Here is an 18,297-nt window from a genome sequence, read left to right as displayed (position 1 = left end):
AGTCTATCCCAGCTGACTCAGGGTGAAGGCAGGGGACACCTGGACAGGTCACCAGTCTATCACAGGGCTACACTTAGAGACAGACAATCAAGCACACTCACATTCACACCTACGGACAATTTAGAATCACCAACATGTCTTTGGACTGTGGTAGGAAGCCGGAGAACCCGGAGAGAACCCACGCTGCACGGGGAGAACATACAAACTCCACACAGAAAGATCCCAGATGTCCTCACCAGGACGCAAACCTGCGACCTTCTTGCTGCGAGGCAACGGTGCTAACCACCGAGCCACCTTGCAGCCCATGTTAGAAATCAATTAAAGCAATTTAAATTGACCAATGTTTTGCCTTTGAGGAAAAAAAAGAAAAGGAAAAGCGGAAACAAACCCAATCAAAATGCAGTCGAGTGAAGCATGAGTGATGTAACGGGGGGATGAGAGCATTACTGTTTTTGGTCAAGTCTCAATCCCCTTTTTTTTTTTTCCTAACATAGTCATGTGTTTTGTTGTATAATTTTGTACCTATTCTTGTATGAAGCTGGTTATATTGGTTATAATAGCTGGTGTACACACAGTCTTCTTTTTATACCCACCTCCTGCATTATTGGCTGCAAAAAGAAAGGAAATATGGTAACCGTGTAAGATAAAAAGCAGCCATATGTCAAGTGAGACCTGTTGCTGTGTTATGGGACGTTATGTGCCAGACTGTTTCTTGGACAATTAAGACTCCAGGAAACATAATATTGGTTGTACCTGAATTTTTCTTGTGTGTGTGAACATGATGTACTGTGATATTCAGTGAGCTGAAGAGGTTCTAGTCAGCTGATTGTTTTTATTTTTTTGAAAGAATAAGGCAAGCTGTTTCCCTCTGTTTTTAACTTTTATTTAACTCTCAGCAAACAAGCACATTTCCCAAAACGGTGAACGTATTTTGCTAATAATATGAACACATGCATGTGCTTTCAACAGCTGGACAAGGTTCAAGTTTCGTACCACAAGTCCTGTCAGAAGGAGCAAGCGGCCCTCGACAAAGAGAAGCAAGCAAACGAAAACTCTGAGATGAGTCCAGAGAAAAAGCAGAAGATCACAGAGGCCAGAGAGTACGCTGCCGAGGAGAAGGAAAAGGTGAGGAGAGATGTTAAAACACACTGCAGCGCTTCGCTCCAAGTCTGTTGGATAAGGGACGCATTCACAGCATAACTTCCTCCCTCCTGATTCACCACATGTGACAGTTAAATATGTCGCATACCAAGAAAGCTTTGTCGGCCCGATGCATGTGCTGATATTTATTCACTTGAGAAACTATCGACTCTAAACACCAGCATCGGCCTTAAGTTTCTGTTCCAAGCAGGTCCCTTGTATGGACATGTGTTATTGTTGCTGCGCTCAGTGTTTATGGAGCCCAGCATGGGAACGGCAGAGAGCACCAGATGATTTATACATATCAAATCCTCCTTTAAAGAAACACAGCAGAGCTTCTTCCTGGGGCGGGTACACAGCTTCTCATCATAAAATGGTTTGTCCCGAGCTGCCTGCAGGCCAGAGAGCGATACGAGAAGGTGCTGGAGGATGTGTCGGCCTACACGCCTCGCTACATGGAGGAGATGGAGGCCATTTTTGAACAGTCGCAGGAGGAGGAGAGGAAGAGGATCAGCTTCCTGAAGCAAGCCTTCCTCTCCATCCACAGACATCTGGACATCACTAACAACGAGAGGTGAGCAGCCGCCTCGGTTTGTGTTCGTATTTATGCATATAAATGACTGGGTTAGTGTTGTGTATCAACTGCTTTGTGTTCCTGTGTCAGTGTGAAGGCAGTTTACAGTGAACTCCACAACACTCTGATGTCCATCAATGAGCAAGAGGATCTCAAATGGTGGAAGAACAATCAAGGTCCAGGCATGCCCACCGACTGGCCAAAGATTCAGGTATGCACAAAGGTTTTACTGTAGTACATGAAAAAATAATCTAAAACTATGTTGACAAAAGTATAACAAGACACTACAGGCAAAAACATGACATGCATTGGTCCATTTTGATGGTTTTTTGGGGGTATTTAGCTTCTAGAAAAAAAGAAAAAATCACAAAATACATGTTTTAGCTGTTTATTTTATTACATTAAAAACCTATTACATAAATGTCTGTTGGACTTCTATGGAAATTGATGTATATTTAATTAAATAATACCTCATTTGCATATTTAAACATTACATTTCCAAATAACTGTCTTAATATAAATAATCAACTGGGGAAGTTTTGTAGTGTTTGTTAGATTTTTTACCTGTAAATTGTGGTTTCCCATAAACATGCATAGAATTTTACAACAAAATATCACAAAGTAATTTAGTCAAATCAACTCATCTTTCTTAATTTACTGATGTAAATATGTGAGTTTTCATCATTTCTGGTTAATTGAACTTTTTATGTATAACATTTATTTTCAGACTACTTTAGAACTTAAAAACACGAGTTTAAATAACTTTTGAATTTTGACTTAAAATGATGAGTTGAATGAATGAAGAGCTTTGAGTTCACTCAACTCATTAAATTAAGTTTGTAAGAAACAAAACCGGCAAATAAGCAGACTTAGGATGCATTGTTAGAGTTAAAACTCCTCAGAGACTGTTGTTTGTTGTAGTTCGAGAAGAAATGGCGGATGGTGGAAATTTGCTTTGTATCTGTCAGAAAAGTTAAATGAAGTTGTTTCTTTTCAGAATAGACAGCTTTTGAATCAAACCTCACAGTCTTATTCCTGTCTGTCGCCTAAAGGTTTTCACAGAGGGATTTGTTCGTAGGTCATATATAACTTGATTTACTGAGCATTTAATTCCTATGAATATGGTTGTTTGATTTGTTGTTTTTGTGTGTGGCTGTTAACAGGATTTTCTGATTTACAGAGTAATTAAAGAAATATCCAAAATTAAATCCTCTATAAAAGAAAAAAAAAACTTTGACTCTAGTATGTCACGAACATGAAACAAACATTTTGTACCTTTATCCAGTGCTTAGATTGCTGCTCTGGAAATGCATGTACATTAGTGGACATTTGATCATTTACATACTTACACATACAATTTCAGAAAACTTTCAAAATACAAGAAGTCTTTACCAAGTTCACATGTAGAGTCAAGACTTTCATTAAGTGGATATTTAGAAAAAAAAAATGTAATTAATTAATTTAGTTGTGTTTTCATTGTTTTTACCCCTTTTCTACCTGGTGTGTTATTTTCTCGTGTTGATGAGAGGATGTTTTTCCTTCAGGAATGGGTCCCACCAATAAAGAAACTAAAGAGAAAGAAAAGAGACAAGAAGGGAAAGGAGAGCCGACCGTAAGTTATTCTGAGTGGTGTGTTCACAACAGAATATCACATGAATGAATAAATACGCAACAATACACGGGAGCTGAACAGTGGAGCCTAAGTCATATTTATGGCATTTGACGTGTCTTCTCCTGTTAGTGTGATGATTGGAGGTGTGAAGGTGCGAGCTCTGTACGACTACGTGGGAGAGGAGGGTGACGAGCTGTCCTTTAAAGCAGGTGACACATAAAGTGTGACATGATGACGTCATTTTATTCTCAGTGTTCCAGCAACTTTTTTTTTTTTTTTCCCAACATATTTACAACTATCGTATCAACAAAAGAACTGAGTGGGAAAATAGAAGGCTGATAAACACAAGTCTGTTGTGTGCAGTTTAACAATTTTACATGACGTGTGTTGTGATGCTGAAGCATTTTCTTAACAACTTGTTTCCAACATTGGAAGTTGCCTGAAGGACCAAACGGACTCGTGTGGAATTTCTTTCATATCTGACAGATTGGCCAAAAGTCAGAGTGTGTCAGTGTGTTCACGAAAAAGCTCGTTATTTTGCATATCCTAATATTTTGGAGAAAAAAAAAATCAATGTTGTAGAATCATCTTTTTTTAAAAGTCAGATTTAATTGCTACACATGAAACAGAATTTCTAAAATGCATCCTTACATTGGATAAAACTATGTATTTCTGTGGGTTTGAACATTATTGGAAATAATTGGAATAATAAAAATCTCAATAAAATAGACCATTGTTCAAGTTATTTTTGAACATTTTAATGTGGATAAATTATACCTCTAACATCACTCAGTTTCTGCAAAGACCTGAAAAATTACTTGAGGAGATGTTTGTCTCGTCTCACTGACCATCTTGTCACACAGTGACCCTTTAGCATCACATTGAAATGAACTGAACATTCTGTAAAATTATTTTTTATGCACAAGATGGTCCAAAAGACCTGAAAAAATCCTTGAATTTAAGAAAAAGACAGCATGAGTGCATAGCAAATGTTCTTTTCTGGTGTCTTCACTGTTGTTCCTCTTCAAGTAGCAACAACTTTACCTTCTAACACGTGTTGAAATGATGCATTTCACCCAAAACCATTTTTCCTAAACTTAACCCTTAACGTAACCAAACCATGAGTGAAAACGAGACTTAAGTTGCAAAATAACTGAAAACTAACTGAAAAAACATAATGGTCCGGCACATGACCTCTCTTGGATGAAAATCCTGTCACTTATGTTCCCCCGTCTATCCAACGTCCTTATGAGTCTGTTTTAAACTGGTAAAACTTCTATACGTTAATCATGATTGAATACTGATGCGAGCGGTACAGAGAGCATCTTGGGTGCATCTCTGTGAGACCAGCAGCTTTAACAAAATATCAGTATCTGACACCTGAGAATGAGAGCAGGTTGTATATTTTGCCGTGTGCATTTATTTCCATTTCTTTCATTTGGTTCGATACTCTGAAGCGCTTAAATCTTAACTGTAGAGAAATGAGACGCACTGTAACATCTGCAAGGATTCTGGAAGGAATTTTCGAGGCCTGGATTTACTGCGTGGCTTCCAGCCAATGTTTTTGGAGCCAGAAACCCCATATCTAGGCAACTAGATGAAGCTTAGGGTGAACTTAGCAAACAGCAACCATCACTGTCAATTAAGGCCAATACATCACCTGAAGGCAAAACACTTTTCAAAACATCCTCCAAACTACTGACTATTTGGATTCTAACTACAAAAGTGGGAGAAGTTGAAGATTGCAAATATATGGATGGTTTGTTTGGAGCCAGGTCATAGCAGAAAGTGTATTTTGATGCACTTTTGTGCCATATTGGGACCTGCAGAGAGCTGCACCGTACTCAGTAGTTACTTTATATTAAATATTAAACAAGGTGTCCATTAGACGGACTCCAAAAATAAAAATCCCTCCTCCAGCTTGCTTTGGAATTCTGCGCATTATGATACACAAAACGTCTTGTTGAAACAGGGTTGTTTGTAATGTGAAAATGTTAAATTGCGTCAGTTTGAACTGTGTCTGTGGTGTGGTTTTGTGTGGCCATGGCTCGGCTGAGTGTTATTCTTTCTGCTGCCAGGTGAAGTGTTCCTGAAGGTCGAGGAGGAGGACGACCAAGGCTGGTGTCGAGGCGTCCTGAGCGGAGGGAAGGAAGGCTTCTACCCGGCCAACTATGTTGAAGTGGCCGAGTGACGAGTGTCCAACATGTCACGTCCTGAACTTGTTCCTCACTAAGTGTTGCTTTTTAAGTTCTTCTGAAAATAACAGTTATTATCGTTTAACGTCTGAGATGTCGTCACACTGATTCCGAGTTCATGTCAGATGTAATCTGTTCCCAGCCATTTTTGAAACGTAAAAGGCCTTAATATCCTAACCTACTTGGTTTGTCTGCAATAAGAATTAACTTATCAAAGACTAGAATGTATTGTTTGTGCTGAATGTGTATATGTGTGAGTGTGCTTGCATGCAGGTGTGCATGTTAGGATGAAGCTAAAGAGAACAAAAGAAGATATTTATTTTCTGTTCAAGTCATTTAGTCACTGTAATGAAGATAAAGCGGATGAGGTTTAAAAGGCACAGGTTTACATAAGTGTGTGCAATCAAGGTTAATGTTTACTTAATAAGTATTAGGTTGGAGCACACAGCAGTAACTTTGATTGAGGGAATGGATTTTCAAAATAAAAGTATAAGTGTTTTGGGACTAATCCATCTTGTTCATATAATTTTTTTAAGTCCCCCTCTGCTTAGAGATGCCTTTTGCTTCTTGTTCCTTCATTCAAACGTTGAACTTTCACTGTACAGGAAGACGTACGTGCAGATATTGATTCTGTTTTCACATTGTTTGTGTGACTGAGACACGCACACATGAGAGGGATGTTGTGATGTAGCCACTTGTTTTCAAGTCAGTTGTGATCCCGTTTACAACTGGGACAAGAGCGATGGGGAAAGCTGACAACTCTTGTGCACATACAGCTTGGGAAATAATTATTAGACCATAATGACCACCAAGCTGTATATATTTGCATAATCAGATTTTGAATTGTAGGATGTAGTTTTTGAACATTACTAACCAGACAATTAAACTTTTTTGTTAAAATATTTCAGATGCAAATGAAAATTCTGGTCCAAGCACTTTTCTTTGCCCACAGGGGATGTTTCATATCGTAAAAAACAAAACAAAAACACAAACAAACAAACAAAAAACCCCTGAAATATTCACACCATTCAACGTGACTCAAATACGTCAACACAGACGCAGCCAATTGGTATTAGAAGTCACACAATCAGTGAGCTACAGGTCATCTGAGTGCATAAACACATCATACCCACTGTGAAGCATGGTGGCGGCAGCATCATGATGTGGGGATGCTTCTCAGCAGCAGTAGGCCCTGGAGGGCTTGTAAAGATAAAGGATGAAAGGAATGCAGCAAAGGTTAGGAAACTCCCGTAGGACAACTTAAAGCAGTCTGGAAGAGAACTGTGACATCAGAGAAGGTTTGTTTTCCAACAAGACAGTGACCTGGAGCATTAAGCTAAAGTCTGTTGTGAAATCTATTTTTACTTTGAAATGACAGATTTTTTTGTTATGAAATGTTTCATCAATTATGTTGACCATGAATTATTATTTCTAAAAAGCTTCAAAGGAGGGTGAATCATTTTTATAGAGACTGTGCATATATTTCAGTTGCAAGATGTGGAGCTATTTCATAGGGCAGTTTGTGTGGGATCTTTATTTTGAAAGGCATTTTATCACTATCAATCATCTTGACCTTTGACATTTTACTGCCTTGCTTCTCAGCTCAGCTCTACTTCATCCACCCATTTTGTTTACATTCATGAAATGTTTAACTAGAGTTAAGCAATCCGCGATAAAATATCTGACTAACCGGCCAACCTCGCAGCTTTGTGTACAAACCACGCACAGTTTGTAAGAAAGAAGACGTCTGAGTAACAAAACCTGTTGGATGAGATGCCTGAGACGTAACTAATGAATGGCAGGACTTTCAACAGCAGCTAAAACCTTCCTGAGACCTGCGAGAGTTCATGTTTATGGTTGTTTCATACTGTACGGTGAGCATTCAGAGGACACTGCACGTGTAAGTACATTTTAGATTTTCCTATTTTAGAGGAATTCTTCAAGTTAGCTGTGTTTTCTTGTTACATTTCTTTTATTGGAGTGCTTGTTAATGTACTGTGATTGCTTTGTTAAGCTAAAGTATCCTCTTTAAAATATTCTTGGTTGCCTCAGTCTGTTAAATCATGTCTTTTCTAGGACTGACAAGCAGAATCACAATGGAATTTGCTTGTGGGTTTGTTTATGTGCCACCACCGTCGAGTCAGAAGGACAGCCAACGATCCAATGCCAATATCATTAAACGCTCAGGTGTGATTTCATTCAAACACTCCCACGAACTACATTACAAAACTGCGAAGTAATAACACTTATATTCGTATTAAAAGGACACATGTCACATTGCTGCGTCCACTTGGCTGTTGAGTCGTATTTTTCTCAATTCCACAGTTTACTAACCAGACAGACAGATACTTTGCAGCTTCAAGTAGAGTCTGACAAAAGAAAGTATTTTAGCTATCCATAACAAGAACAGGAAACATCAGATTTTAGAGTCAGTCACAGATTCAAATAGCTCCTTTGATGACTCACCAGTTTGAAGAAATCCTTCAAAGAGGCATAAAGCTGTTACTTTCTGCTGCGTCTGTCACCTCCTGGCATTCTGCATTCTCTGAGGGATGTCAAAAGAAATTCTGGGAAATGTAGGAAGTCATTAAATGCAGTTGAAGCGAAGGGAAAGATTACAGAAGTATATTCCACAATGTAATCACAAAATAGCGACTTGAATATCAAAGATTGATGATATATAACTATGTAAAAGTGTCTGTAGGTGGATTTTTCCTTTCATTCTGGGTGACTGGTTGGTTAAGTACCATTATGCATTATGTAATCAGTGACATACACAACCTCTCCTGTCTGTCTTAGAGGAGGCATTCCTTTCAGATACTTTGCTTTACTCAGTAAAAGCCATCTGCCACCTGAGTCACATTTTCTTCGCAGCACGAAGGTCATCGCTGCACCAGTTGTTTTGTCTGTGCTCACATTTCTCTCGCTGCAAATCGTTCTGAAATTAACAGCCTATGTATATTCATGTTTATTTTTCATGCCTTTCAGCTCTCCTTCCTCCTGTTAACCGCATCCGTCCAAGCAATCCTCCTCCACCTCCCCCCACGAGTTCTGCAAAATCACCGAAAGTCATCCAGTCTTCTCCTAAGATCATTGAACAGTTGGAAAAGAGCAGGGACGTGAAGAAGGTGGGGAAGCCCAATCCCGTCTACGAAAACGCAGCATTTCACAATAAACTGGAGGCAGCTTCTTTCGTCAGTGCGGTTCCTCAGAAAACATCACCTTCTCGAAAAACAGGTACAGTGAATGTAGCACTGCAGCAAATCAACAACTGTGCTATTGTGTGGTTTCAAACACGTCATACTGTACTGAAGTTGCTTGAACAGATAAAGCCACTGAGTTTAATGCAGACACTTTAAAAAGCCTTTATTTAATGAGAGGTTTTTCTTAGAAGCAGCTCACACAGTTAAAAACCTTCACACCTGGAAGCTGCCCGGTACATCCACAGGCCAGTAACATCCACTGAGCAGCTCCACGGGAGATGTCTGGGGTTATGGCCTTGCCCAAGGAGCAAGGGCAGCAGTGGTAATAAGAAGGGAGTAATCACTGCTCTATCAGTTTCTGAACCCAGATTTATCTTAAAGCAGTGACCTTCACATTTCCTTCTGTATCTGCAAAGCCAAATTCATCATCAAAGGATCCTCTCAATCTTGTGCTTTCCCTATTCTTCAAAAGATGGCCGTTTCTACAACCTTAAAAAACCTACAAAAACAGTGTTTTGAAGAAGATTATGGGGTAAATAACTGAACCTTTAGACATGTTCTTTGACTCAAGCCCACTTTGGGAAATTTGTTGACTTTACAGAGGGTGTTCAAGGATCAGTTCAGCCAAAAATACAAAAAAATACAAATAGTTTTACAGTATCAAATCATACTGCAAATGGTGTTGGTCATGTCTATACATGTTTGAGACATCATAAGTGGTGCATTGTATTTGGTTTGGAAGAAGAAATCACATATCTTGAACATTCAGCATCTATACCGGTGTATCCAGAGGGTTGTGGAGTTTTAGGAGCCTATCCAAACTGATATTGGGCGAAAGGCAAGATACACCATGAACCAGTCAATAGTCAGTCACAAAGCTGATGGAGACAGACAGAAATATAATCCGACAACTACAACCAGTTCAGATTTAGCACCAGGAGTGAAGCTATATGCAGGAAGACGTTGGGAAAGCACCATTTTAACTTCTTCTGATTTTGATACCAGTACTTGGTTTTTACAAATCGGAAATCTGTAATCACAAGAAGTCAGTAATGTCAGTGGCATTGAAAAGGAACCTGTATAAAACGTGATTCAGCCACTTTATGTTGATATCTGATTGACTTCATAATGTCAATAAGGCACGAAGACCAATCTAGAGAATCAAAGAAAGTGTGTTTTCTCATCATTCTGTTTCTAAGCTTTGATACACACCGGTATGATTAGATTTAATTTTGCGGTGAATTACTTCTTTAACACTCTCCACTCCATCTTTACCCAGCTCTTCTTCCCCCACATATGAGACCTTCAGGAAATAGCCAGTTCCATTCTCACAACCAGCCACTCACCTCCCACAACACCAACAGTCAGACGTTTACCTACGACCTACCAAAAGATGAGCTGGATTTAAATGCCAAACTCCACGACCCAAACTACTCCTACAACACACCAGAAGGCACCCAGGGTGAGGTGAAGCTGCCAGCTGATATTGGCCCTTTGCCAGCATCAGGTAACAGACAGCGTTGTTTGCTTTTTTTCAGGTTTGATTTGCAGTTTGTTAAATACCGCTTCAATGTCTTCTGCTTCCATCTTCAACCTCAGCTCCAGCTCTACCTCCAAGACCTTCATTTATGAGGTCGCTGCCAGAGTACCTGTTGCTTTTACCCTCATCACCATCTTCTCCGTCCTCCTCTCAGAAGTCTTCTTCAACTCAACCACTTGCCACATCACCTGCTGGTAAAGACAATTCCACCAGTCTCTGTCAAACTATCAAAATACTGATATAATTTTTAAAAATGCTGATTTTGAATCCTCATATCATTCCCAACTCATGTTCAGAAGATAAAGGGCCTCTGCCTGGAAATCCTAACGTGCTCCTCCTCAGCTTAGAAAAAATCATTTCAGACGAAAGAGGTCAGTAAACTTTTATCATCATTATAACTTCATACTTTCATTACCAGCCGTCTAGTTTGATTTTCCATCTTATTAGCGCACAGTGTTGATAAAGCTTGTGTTTTTCCAGTGCAACCCATACAAGGGGAACCCACGTCCTGCTCCCAGTGTGGCTCAGTGCTGGACACCTGCTATGATAATGTGGTAATTTGACTTTTGTCCCGCAACTGATAAGTTCGTAATCATTAATCTCAAATGTAAATGACACCTATAAATCTCCTTGTTATCACTAATGGGAAATACATAACACGACAAATGTCTCGAGGCAGTCAAGCATAAGCAATATTAGATGAGTGTATTGGTTTGACTGGTTCTTACTGCAGGCTGGACTCTCTCCTTTTGTCGTACTGCAGGTTAATGTGTGTTACTTCTGTCAAGAACCGAATTTGAGCGGCTCTCCCAGGCTATCACAGAGTTCCCTAAATGGTTACCAGGAAGGTCTCTTTTTCCTCAACCCTGATGAAAAACCCATGTGTGCAGCTGACGCTCTGCTGCTCTTCTGCATTGACATCTCAGGCTCCATGAGCATCACCTCCCAGGTACAACAACATAAGTGACACATTATTCTTGGCATCATGATGCTGTTTGTGGCAGCTGGCGTTCATAAATACAACCTGTGGTGTCGCTTCTGTTTCAAGGTGACAGAGGGAGAGCATATTGTTCACAAATCCCGTCTCCAGGTGAATATTTCCTCTAGTTTTCAAGTTTAGGGGGATGAAAATGAATCTTAACATACTGCACTCTAGTTGGAGTTTATCAAATACAACTTTGTTTGCAGCATTACAACAATAGTAGCTGTACAGAGTTAACATCAAGCAGCCACTGGTGATAAAAATCATTGTGTTCTTACCAGTTTGTCCAGGAAGCTGTGTTACAGAGTGTCCACAAACTAAGTGTGCAACAATGTGACACACGAGTGGGGATTATCACCTTCAACTATCAGGTACATATAAGACTGTAGAAGCTTGATTTGAAAAAGCTCTCCTGTTTTGTTCAGTAGATTTGGATGCAAATTTTTCCCTCTGACTCTCCTCGCTTTCATATTTTCTTCTATTAAGTTGTTACTGTTGCTTTTCGTCATGTCTGGATGTTTGCATCTCCAGGTGATAATGCATGGAAATGAGAATGTCAGCTCACGTTGTCTGAGCGGCGCTGAGTTGATGGACAGCAACTACCTGAAAGAGGCTGCAGCCAGTTTTCCCATTCCACCTCCAATTTCACAGACCAAGAACTGCTTACACAGACAAGTTATGGGGTAAGAAGAAAATAGCCATGAATGCACACTTCTTTCATTTTTGTCTTTTATTGGATGCTTTCCATCGCATCCATCCTTTTTATTCCACTTATCCGGGGTCGGGTTGTGGTAGCAGCAGGCTAAGCAGGTAATTCCGGACGTTCCTCTCCTCAGCGATGTTTTCCAGTTCTTCTTCTGGGATCCCAGAGTGCTGAGTCTACCCTTGCGTCAGTTGGATGTACCCCAAGAGCCTCCAAAGTAAGGCACCAGGAAGTTATCTTAGGTGGTATCTGATTCCACCTAAACTGGCTTCTTTGGGTGCAAAGGAGCAGCAACCCTACTCCGAACTCCTCGACCTATCCCCAAAGCCGTGTCCAGCCACCCTCCCGACAACACTTATTTTAGCCTCTTGTGTCTGCGATGTAATTCTTTCAGTCACTACCCAGACCTCATGACCATAGGTGAGGAGTGGAACAACAACAGTAAATTGAGAGCTTTGCCTATCAGCTCAGCTCCCTCGTCACTGTGATGGTCTGGTACAACGCCGACATTACTGGTGACGTTGCACCACTCAACCGGTCTATCTCATGCTCCATTTTCCTGTCACTAATGAACAAGATGATGGGATACTCAAACTCTTTTCCTCGGGACAGCAACTCACCCTAAACCCAGAGGGAGAAATCTACCAGGTTACAGTAGAGAACCATTGCCTCATAATTAGAGTTTCTGACCCTAGACCACGTCAGTCTCATCAATAGAACCATATCACAGGCAAAAAGCAGAAACGTGACTCTGACATTCCTGAATCAGACACCCTGAACCTTGACATCCTGCCCATTAATATTGCAAGCAGGATGTGAGACAAAGGGCAACAATATGATCACAACTCTCACTTTGGTTGTACAAGGACCAGTTGTTTCACAGAATGGTCACCCAACTACAAGGTATATTCATAGGCCTTCTCCAAGTCCAGAAAACATACATGAACTTGATGGCCAAAGTCAATTTATTATATTCAGAAAATTACATTCCTCTTTTTGTTGAAAGATTATCTGCAAGTGGAACCACAGCTCTGGGTCCAGCTGCTCTCCTTGCAATTGCAACAGCCTCCAGACAGCCGGGCTCAAAGGTAAGCTTTGCATGAAACTTGTGTGGACCCAGCATGCCTTGTTAAAATACTTATTTTAAACAAGAATGTTTGACCGATGGACCTTCTTTGGGAGTACAGATAAAGGCACTAAATAGGGGAGAGGGAGAGTTAGAATATGCAACAAAGGTCCCAAGCTGGAATCAAACCACTTTAGCCTTTTGTCTCCCAGGACAGCCCAAGTTCGCAGGGTTATATGAGTATTTCAAAATCATTTTCCTGCATTCCAAGCATGAACTGAATATGATGGTTACAGAAATTGAAAGCATACCCATACAAGAGCTTTTTCTAAACAATACAATCCTGGTTTGCTTTTCCTGCTGATCTTGAAGGTGATTATCTGTACAGATGGGAAGGCCAACACTGAGTTGGGGAATCTAGAAGTGGAGGATAATGACGCTCGCACCCTCCTCTCATCCACCATCTTCTACCAGGAGCTCGGGGAGTACGCTGCTAATCAGGGGTTAGTACATATGTCCGAATCTGCCTTAAATAGAGGAATGACTTTTAAAAAAAATACTGTTATATATTATCCAGCTAAACAAACAATGAATGAACTTATAGACACAACAATTTACATATTTGAAGCTCCACTGATGAAAGCAATGTAGTGCCATTAAGAGTTCAGTGAAAGGTGCAGATGGACTTTGCTGTAATGAAGGTCATTCTGAAAAACTCCTTCTTTCATTAGTGTGACAGTGTCTGTGCTGTCCATAGAGGGAACAGACTGCAGGCTGGATGAGCTGGGAAGACTTGCTGATCGCACTGGTGGGAAAGTAAGGGATAGCATGACATTGTGTTGCATGTGATCATGTAAATTACTCATCAAATCTTGCATTTCTCATTTTGAAAATGTGTCCTGTCTCCTTTTCTCTAGGTGGTAATATCCAGTCCCATCAGGCTGCACCCAGAATTTGAACAGATTATTGAAAACAGGACCATTGCTACGCACTGTACTATAGCATTACTGCTGCCAAAATCACTGTAAGACCTGCACTGTATAGCACAATTCACAATAACCACCATACTAGTATTTGCAACAAAAACTGGCCACTAGAGATTCTTGGCAGATGAAAGGATTTAAAGTACTTAAAATGACATTAATAATAAGGCCCACAGCACTGACTCATGTTCTCCTTTGCTGTAGGCGAATGAGAGGAGAGAGGGAGGCAGGACACAAAGGGACCAGAGAGGTGGGGAACGTGAACCCAGGGACAGAGCTCACCTTGCAGTTTGGTGCCAATGAACAGGACACAGAAGGTGAGGGAAAAAAAAAAACGGGGGTTTGGTAAAGTGGCAGTACTGGCTCATTTATCTTTCCAGTCTCAGTTGCAGTTGTGCTGCATTTCTCAGGAATACCGTGTCCTGCCAGATCTGACAAACATTGCAAGATGTGACGATTTGTGTTGTTGACAACCGAGCAAACCTTAAGTGCCAATCTTAGATCATTGCGAGAGAGAGACAACAACATTGTGAAGTGAGTCATTACCTTTAAAAACAACAACTAATCAAGAAAAATAAAATGGACCCTGTACAGACGCTGCTACGATACAATAAAACTGAATACATTTCACACTACTATCTGTGATTTAGAAAACAAGAGGACTAGAGCAGAAACTGCCAAGAAAGAGACAAATATCACCAGTCTGTTGCTAAAAAAAATACGGTAGCTTCCGTTCACCTAAGAAATTGCGATGTTGGTCAGTTGCATGGTCCACTAGTTTCATCCAGAATGCCATATGTTAACACTTATGGATGGATTAAGAAGAAATTTTGCACAGACATGCACAGTCCCAAGACGATCAATGTAAATTATGGTAGTGATTCCTTGACCATAATGCAAAACTAATTTCCATTACCTGTACAGTATTTTAGTGTTGGCTGCCCATGTGTCCAGATCTAATTAGATAACTGATTAGGATTCAACCTTGATGCAGTCAGTGTTTTTAAACATAAACTTGCCTGACAGAATTCGCCTTAGTATTACTGGATCTCACACAGCTGAATATAATTTAATGCTAGAAAAACTGGAAAACAGGGTGGGACTTTCAGTATGGAACTAGTTTGAATCCCACTTAAATGACAAGGATTACTTTCTGTCTGGAGGGTAGTACAGATATGAGTGAACAGAAATAACTTGTGGAGTTCCCCAAGGCTCCATTCTGGGGCCTCCTTTGTTCAACATCTCCCACTAGGTCAGATTACAGTAAACAACCAAGTATGTTACAGTAACAATCCAAACAACACACAAATTTATTTAACAATGTTATCATGGGACAATAATCCCAAACAGGTACTCTGTAGGTTACAATAAACAAATCAATTGGATGTACCACAATTTTCTTCACTTAAATGAAGCCCAAACTGTTTTTGGAGCCAAGAAAGAATAATTAAAAATCAGCAATCAGTTTTAATCAGTATTTAAAATGACAAACCAAGCCAGAAATCTTGGTGTGATCATGGACTCTGATGTCTTACTTATATCTCAGCAAGACTTAGAAAAATTTGCTCATGCATTTCAGCCAGCTCGACTGCTGTAACAGTGTTTTCATAGGTCTCTAAAAAAAATCAATCAGAAAGCTGTAGCTGATTCAGAACGCTGCAGCCTGTGTCCTCACTAAGTCTGAGCACTGGCTTCCCATCTTGATTTTAAAATACCGCTGTTGGTTTATAAAGCACTGAATTTTTTAGAGCCAAGGTCTCCAAGGTCAAATCAAAACACAGAGAAGCAGTTTTCCGTTTCTATGCAGCACATATCTAGTACAAACTCCCAGAGAACTTCAGGTCTGTTGCAATACTCAGTTCTTTGAAATCAAGGCTAAAGACTTTTGTTTCCATCTGCCTTTCACTGAACACTGCATTGTAACTTTTACTTTCCTTTTAATCTTTTTTTATTATTATTCTCCATTCAGCTTTTTACATTGTGTCAAGATGTCTATTGAGATTGTTCTGTGTTCCTTTCACACTTATTCTTGACACTTTTTATGTTTTGTGTAAATCAATTTGAATTGCTTTATTTCTGATGTTCTAGACCAATAAATTTCTCTTTCCTGATGAAAGCCCTGTGCTAAAACACATTGGTAAAGTAAAAGAGATTCTTCCAGTTAGTCTACCAGTGTTGCCAAGTTGTATTTCACATCTGGATTTAATAGAAATAAATATATTCAGTAGTAGCTGAACCTGAACTTGGGATCACCGAACATTTGCCTGAGAGGAGCAGCGTGTATTGTGAGCATCAGATGGGTGTGAGATGGTTCATCGGAGCCAGTCTGATCCTTGATCAGGCCAGAGCGCTGTTTAAATCACTCCCCCACCAAAGTATTTTTGCAACATTTCAGCTGTACAACTAAATCTATTAACCACCCCAGGCAGTGACAACAGCAACATGTAATTTTTCTGTGCTCCTGAACCACTCAAGCAGACTGCTGCTTTAAAAACCTTGAACTCTTTCTCATAGGTTGTGTTAATCTTGTGCTTTTTTTAGTGCCAGCTCCAGCTTCTGGCAGCCGTGTGTCCATCCAGCTGCAGATCAGGTACAGGCGGAGGAACGGACAGAGGATGCTCAGAGTGTTAACCACAGACCGAGATGTTACTGATGACAGGTGATGATGTTGCTTCTATAATCACAATGCTTCATTTATTTTTGAATTTTCTTGTTGCGCACCGAGCTATTTGCGTGCCTACGGCCTTCTCATAAGCCTAAACAAGTCATTATCTTCTGACATCTTTAATCAACGAGGCGTTCTCACCCTCAGGATAACAATTGATTAGATGTGTTATTTTATGCCAATCTCAGCGAACCTTTAGGCAAAGTGCTTTTGAAAATCCAAGGAGACTGCCTGTTGCTGAAAGACTGGAGCTTTCATGCAGAAATGATGGCCCCATGTAAATAATTTCTCATCCATTCGAACATTTAGTTACACAATAAATTAACCACTCAGCCCGGTCTGCCTGCTTCACACACTGAATGAAGGTCGCGCCTGTGTGTGTTTGCAAAGTAATATAATGGCGAGGCTGATGCTGTAAATGTTCACCGTGTGAAACTCCTTCTCAGCTCGGCGGTCCTGTCCTCTCTGTCTCTGGCCATCATTCAGCTCAACTCGTCACAGGCCAGCGCCGCTCTGGCAGTCAGAGGCCGCTTCCTCGACGCCAGAGAGGAAGGAGAGCTGCAGAGGAAGCTTATTGAGAGAGCAATGTGAGTAACAGCGGGGACGTCTGACTGGCGGCGGCATTAGCCAACATGTAAAGTGAGAGCCACTTCATGCTGAAGTCTGACAAAAGGATTTAATGAAGGCTTACTCTACACATTCAGCGCAGACAAAAGACAAGGGAAAGGACCAGTGTTGGATATAACGCATTACTGTAATCACATTACATTTGCCTGTAAAGCAATTATAAAACTCACCACTCTTTCTAATCTGGGCGGGTTCTGCCAACTTTGCTGCTAGCTCTGTGAAAATATTTTATTAAAGAGCACAAAGGATCTTGATCTTGGGTATAGTACCTATAACAAGTATTCACCCCCTTTGGAAAATTCTGTGCAGATAGGTGTCAAACAGCGTTGGACATCTGGACACTGCAATTTTTGCATCAGGTTGTCTTGCAGGATCTCATTAAGCTTCATTTTACTTTCTACCTTTACAAGACTTTCAGCGCCTGCTGCTAAGAAGAATCCCTTACATCACGATGCTGCCACCACCATGCGTCACAGTGGACATGGTGTGCTGATGTGCAGTGTTTGGTGTCTGCTAAACATAATTCCTAGTCTGATGGCCAAAAAGCTCAATTTTGGTCTCATCACACCAAAGAACCTTCAAAGGGGGCTACGACTTATGCAATCCTTTGTTTTACATTCAACATTTAAAATTACTTAAGTATTTTGGCAAAAAAAAAAACAATTATTAAAAATAAATATATATACATTTTTTGCTGATATGTTGGCACATATAAGGTTTAACATTATATTATGAATGGGCAGCTACGGAAGCAAAAGTAATGAAATAAGTACTGCAACACATTACCTTCTGCATGGAGTATAAATGGAAAAAAGTAATGGATTACTTTTTTGACCCCAACACTGAAAATGACACACACAAGTAAACGTTCTGTAAACATGATGGTGAAATAAGGAGAAATTTAAAAGCATATGGCATCAAATACTATTCAGAAAAATAGTAATCTAGATGACAAATATGAGGGCATCAGGAAACTGAAAATCACTCACTTCTTTATTTTAAAAAAA

The 18,297-nt window shown here is 40.2% G+C and overlaps 2 protein-coding genes across 4 annotated transcripts in view; both read left to right on the top strand.

Moving 5' to 3' along the window:
- The window catches only part of LOC103373067 (protein kinase C and casein kinase substrate in neurons protein 2-like), a 9,121-nt gene extending 3,090 nt beyond the window's left edge, over positions 1 to 6,031 (top strand). For both annotated transcript variants that reach the window (XM_008302868.1, XM_008302869.1), the window contains exons 5-10: positions 970 to 1,125; positions 1,539 to 1,714; positions 1,805 to 1,925; positions 3,259 to 3,326; positions 3,456 to 3,535; positions 5,405 to 6,031. In XM_008302868.1, the coding sequence (XP_008301090.1) occupies positions 970 to 1,125; positions 1,539 to 1,714; positions 1,805 to 1,925; positions 3,259 to 3,326; positions 3,456 to 3,535; positions 5,405 to 5,517 (714 nt within the window). In that variant the 3' untranslated portion in view covers positions 5,518 to 6,031. The remainder of the gene's footprint in view (positions 1 to 969; positions 1,126 to 1,538; positions 1,715 to 1,804; positions 1,926 to 3,258; positions 3,327 to 3,455; positions 3,536 to 5,404) is intronic.
- A 933-nt stretch (positions 6,032 to 6,964) lies between these two features.
- The window catches only part of LOC103373066 (circularly permutated Ras protein 1-like), a 12,252-nt gene continuing 919 nt past the window's right edge, over positions 6,965 to 18,297 (top strand). Inside the window, exons 1-18 of one of the 2 annotated variants that reach the window (XM_008302867.1) lie at positions 6,965 to 7,421; positions 7,598 to 7,708; positions 8,510 to 8,758; positions 10,004 to 10,231; positions 10,324 to 10,458; positions 10,561 to 10,635; positions 10,745 to 10,818; positions 11,028 to 11,213; positions 11,313 to 11,354; positions 11,528 to 11,617; positions 11,778 to 11,929; positions 12,956 to 13,037; positions 13,388 to 13,518; positions 13,747 to 13,831; positions 13,933 to 14,039; positions 14,203 to 14,315; positions 16,540 to 16,657; positions 17,110 to 17,250. In XM_008302867.1, coding sequence (XP_008301089.1) covers positions 7,618 to 7,708; positions 8,510 to 8,758; positions 10,004 to 10,231; positions 10,324 to 10,458; positions 10,561 to 10,635; positions 10,745 to 10,818; positions 11,028 to 11,213; positions 11,313 to 11,354; positions 11,528 to 11,617; positions 11,778 to 11,929; positions 12,956 to 13,037; positions 13,388 to 13,518; positions 13,747 to 13,831; positions 13,933 to 14,039; positions 14,203 to 14,315; positions 16,540 to 16,657; positions 17,110 to 17,250 — 2,099 coding nt within the window. In that variant the 5' untranslated portion in view covers positions 6,965 to 7,421; positions 7,598 to 7,617. Of the gene's footprint in view, positions 7,709 to 8,509; positions 8,759 to 10,003; positions 10,232 to 10,323; positions 10,459 to 10,560; positions 10,636 to 10,744; positions 10,819 to 11,027; positions 11,214 to 11,312; positions 11,355 to 11,527; positions 11,618 to 11,777; positions 11,930 to 12,955; positions 13,038 to 13,387; positions 13,519 to 13,746; positions 13,832 to 13,932; positions 14,040 to 14,202; positions 14,316 to 16,539; positions 16,658 to 17,109; positions 17,251 to 18,297 lie in introns of both variants that reach the window. The other variant, XM_008302866.1, reaches the window with a different exon arrangement.

Source organism: Stegastes partitus, unplaced genomic scaffold, assembly GCF_000690725.1.
Source record: "Stegastes partitus isolate 25-593 unplaced genomic scaffold, Stegastes_partitus-1.0.2 Scaffold1901, whole genome shotgun sequence".
In the NCBI taxonomy this organism is placed as follows: Eukaryota; Metazoa; Chordata; class Actinopteri; family Pomacentridae; genus Stegastes; species Stegastes partitus.
The sequence above is the reverse complement of the archived record's forward strand: the minus strand, read 5'-3'. Positions and strand labels throughout refer to the sequence as shown.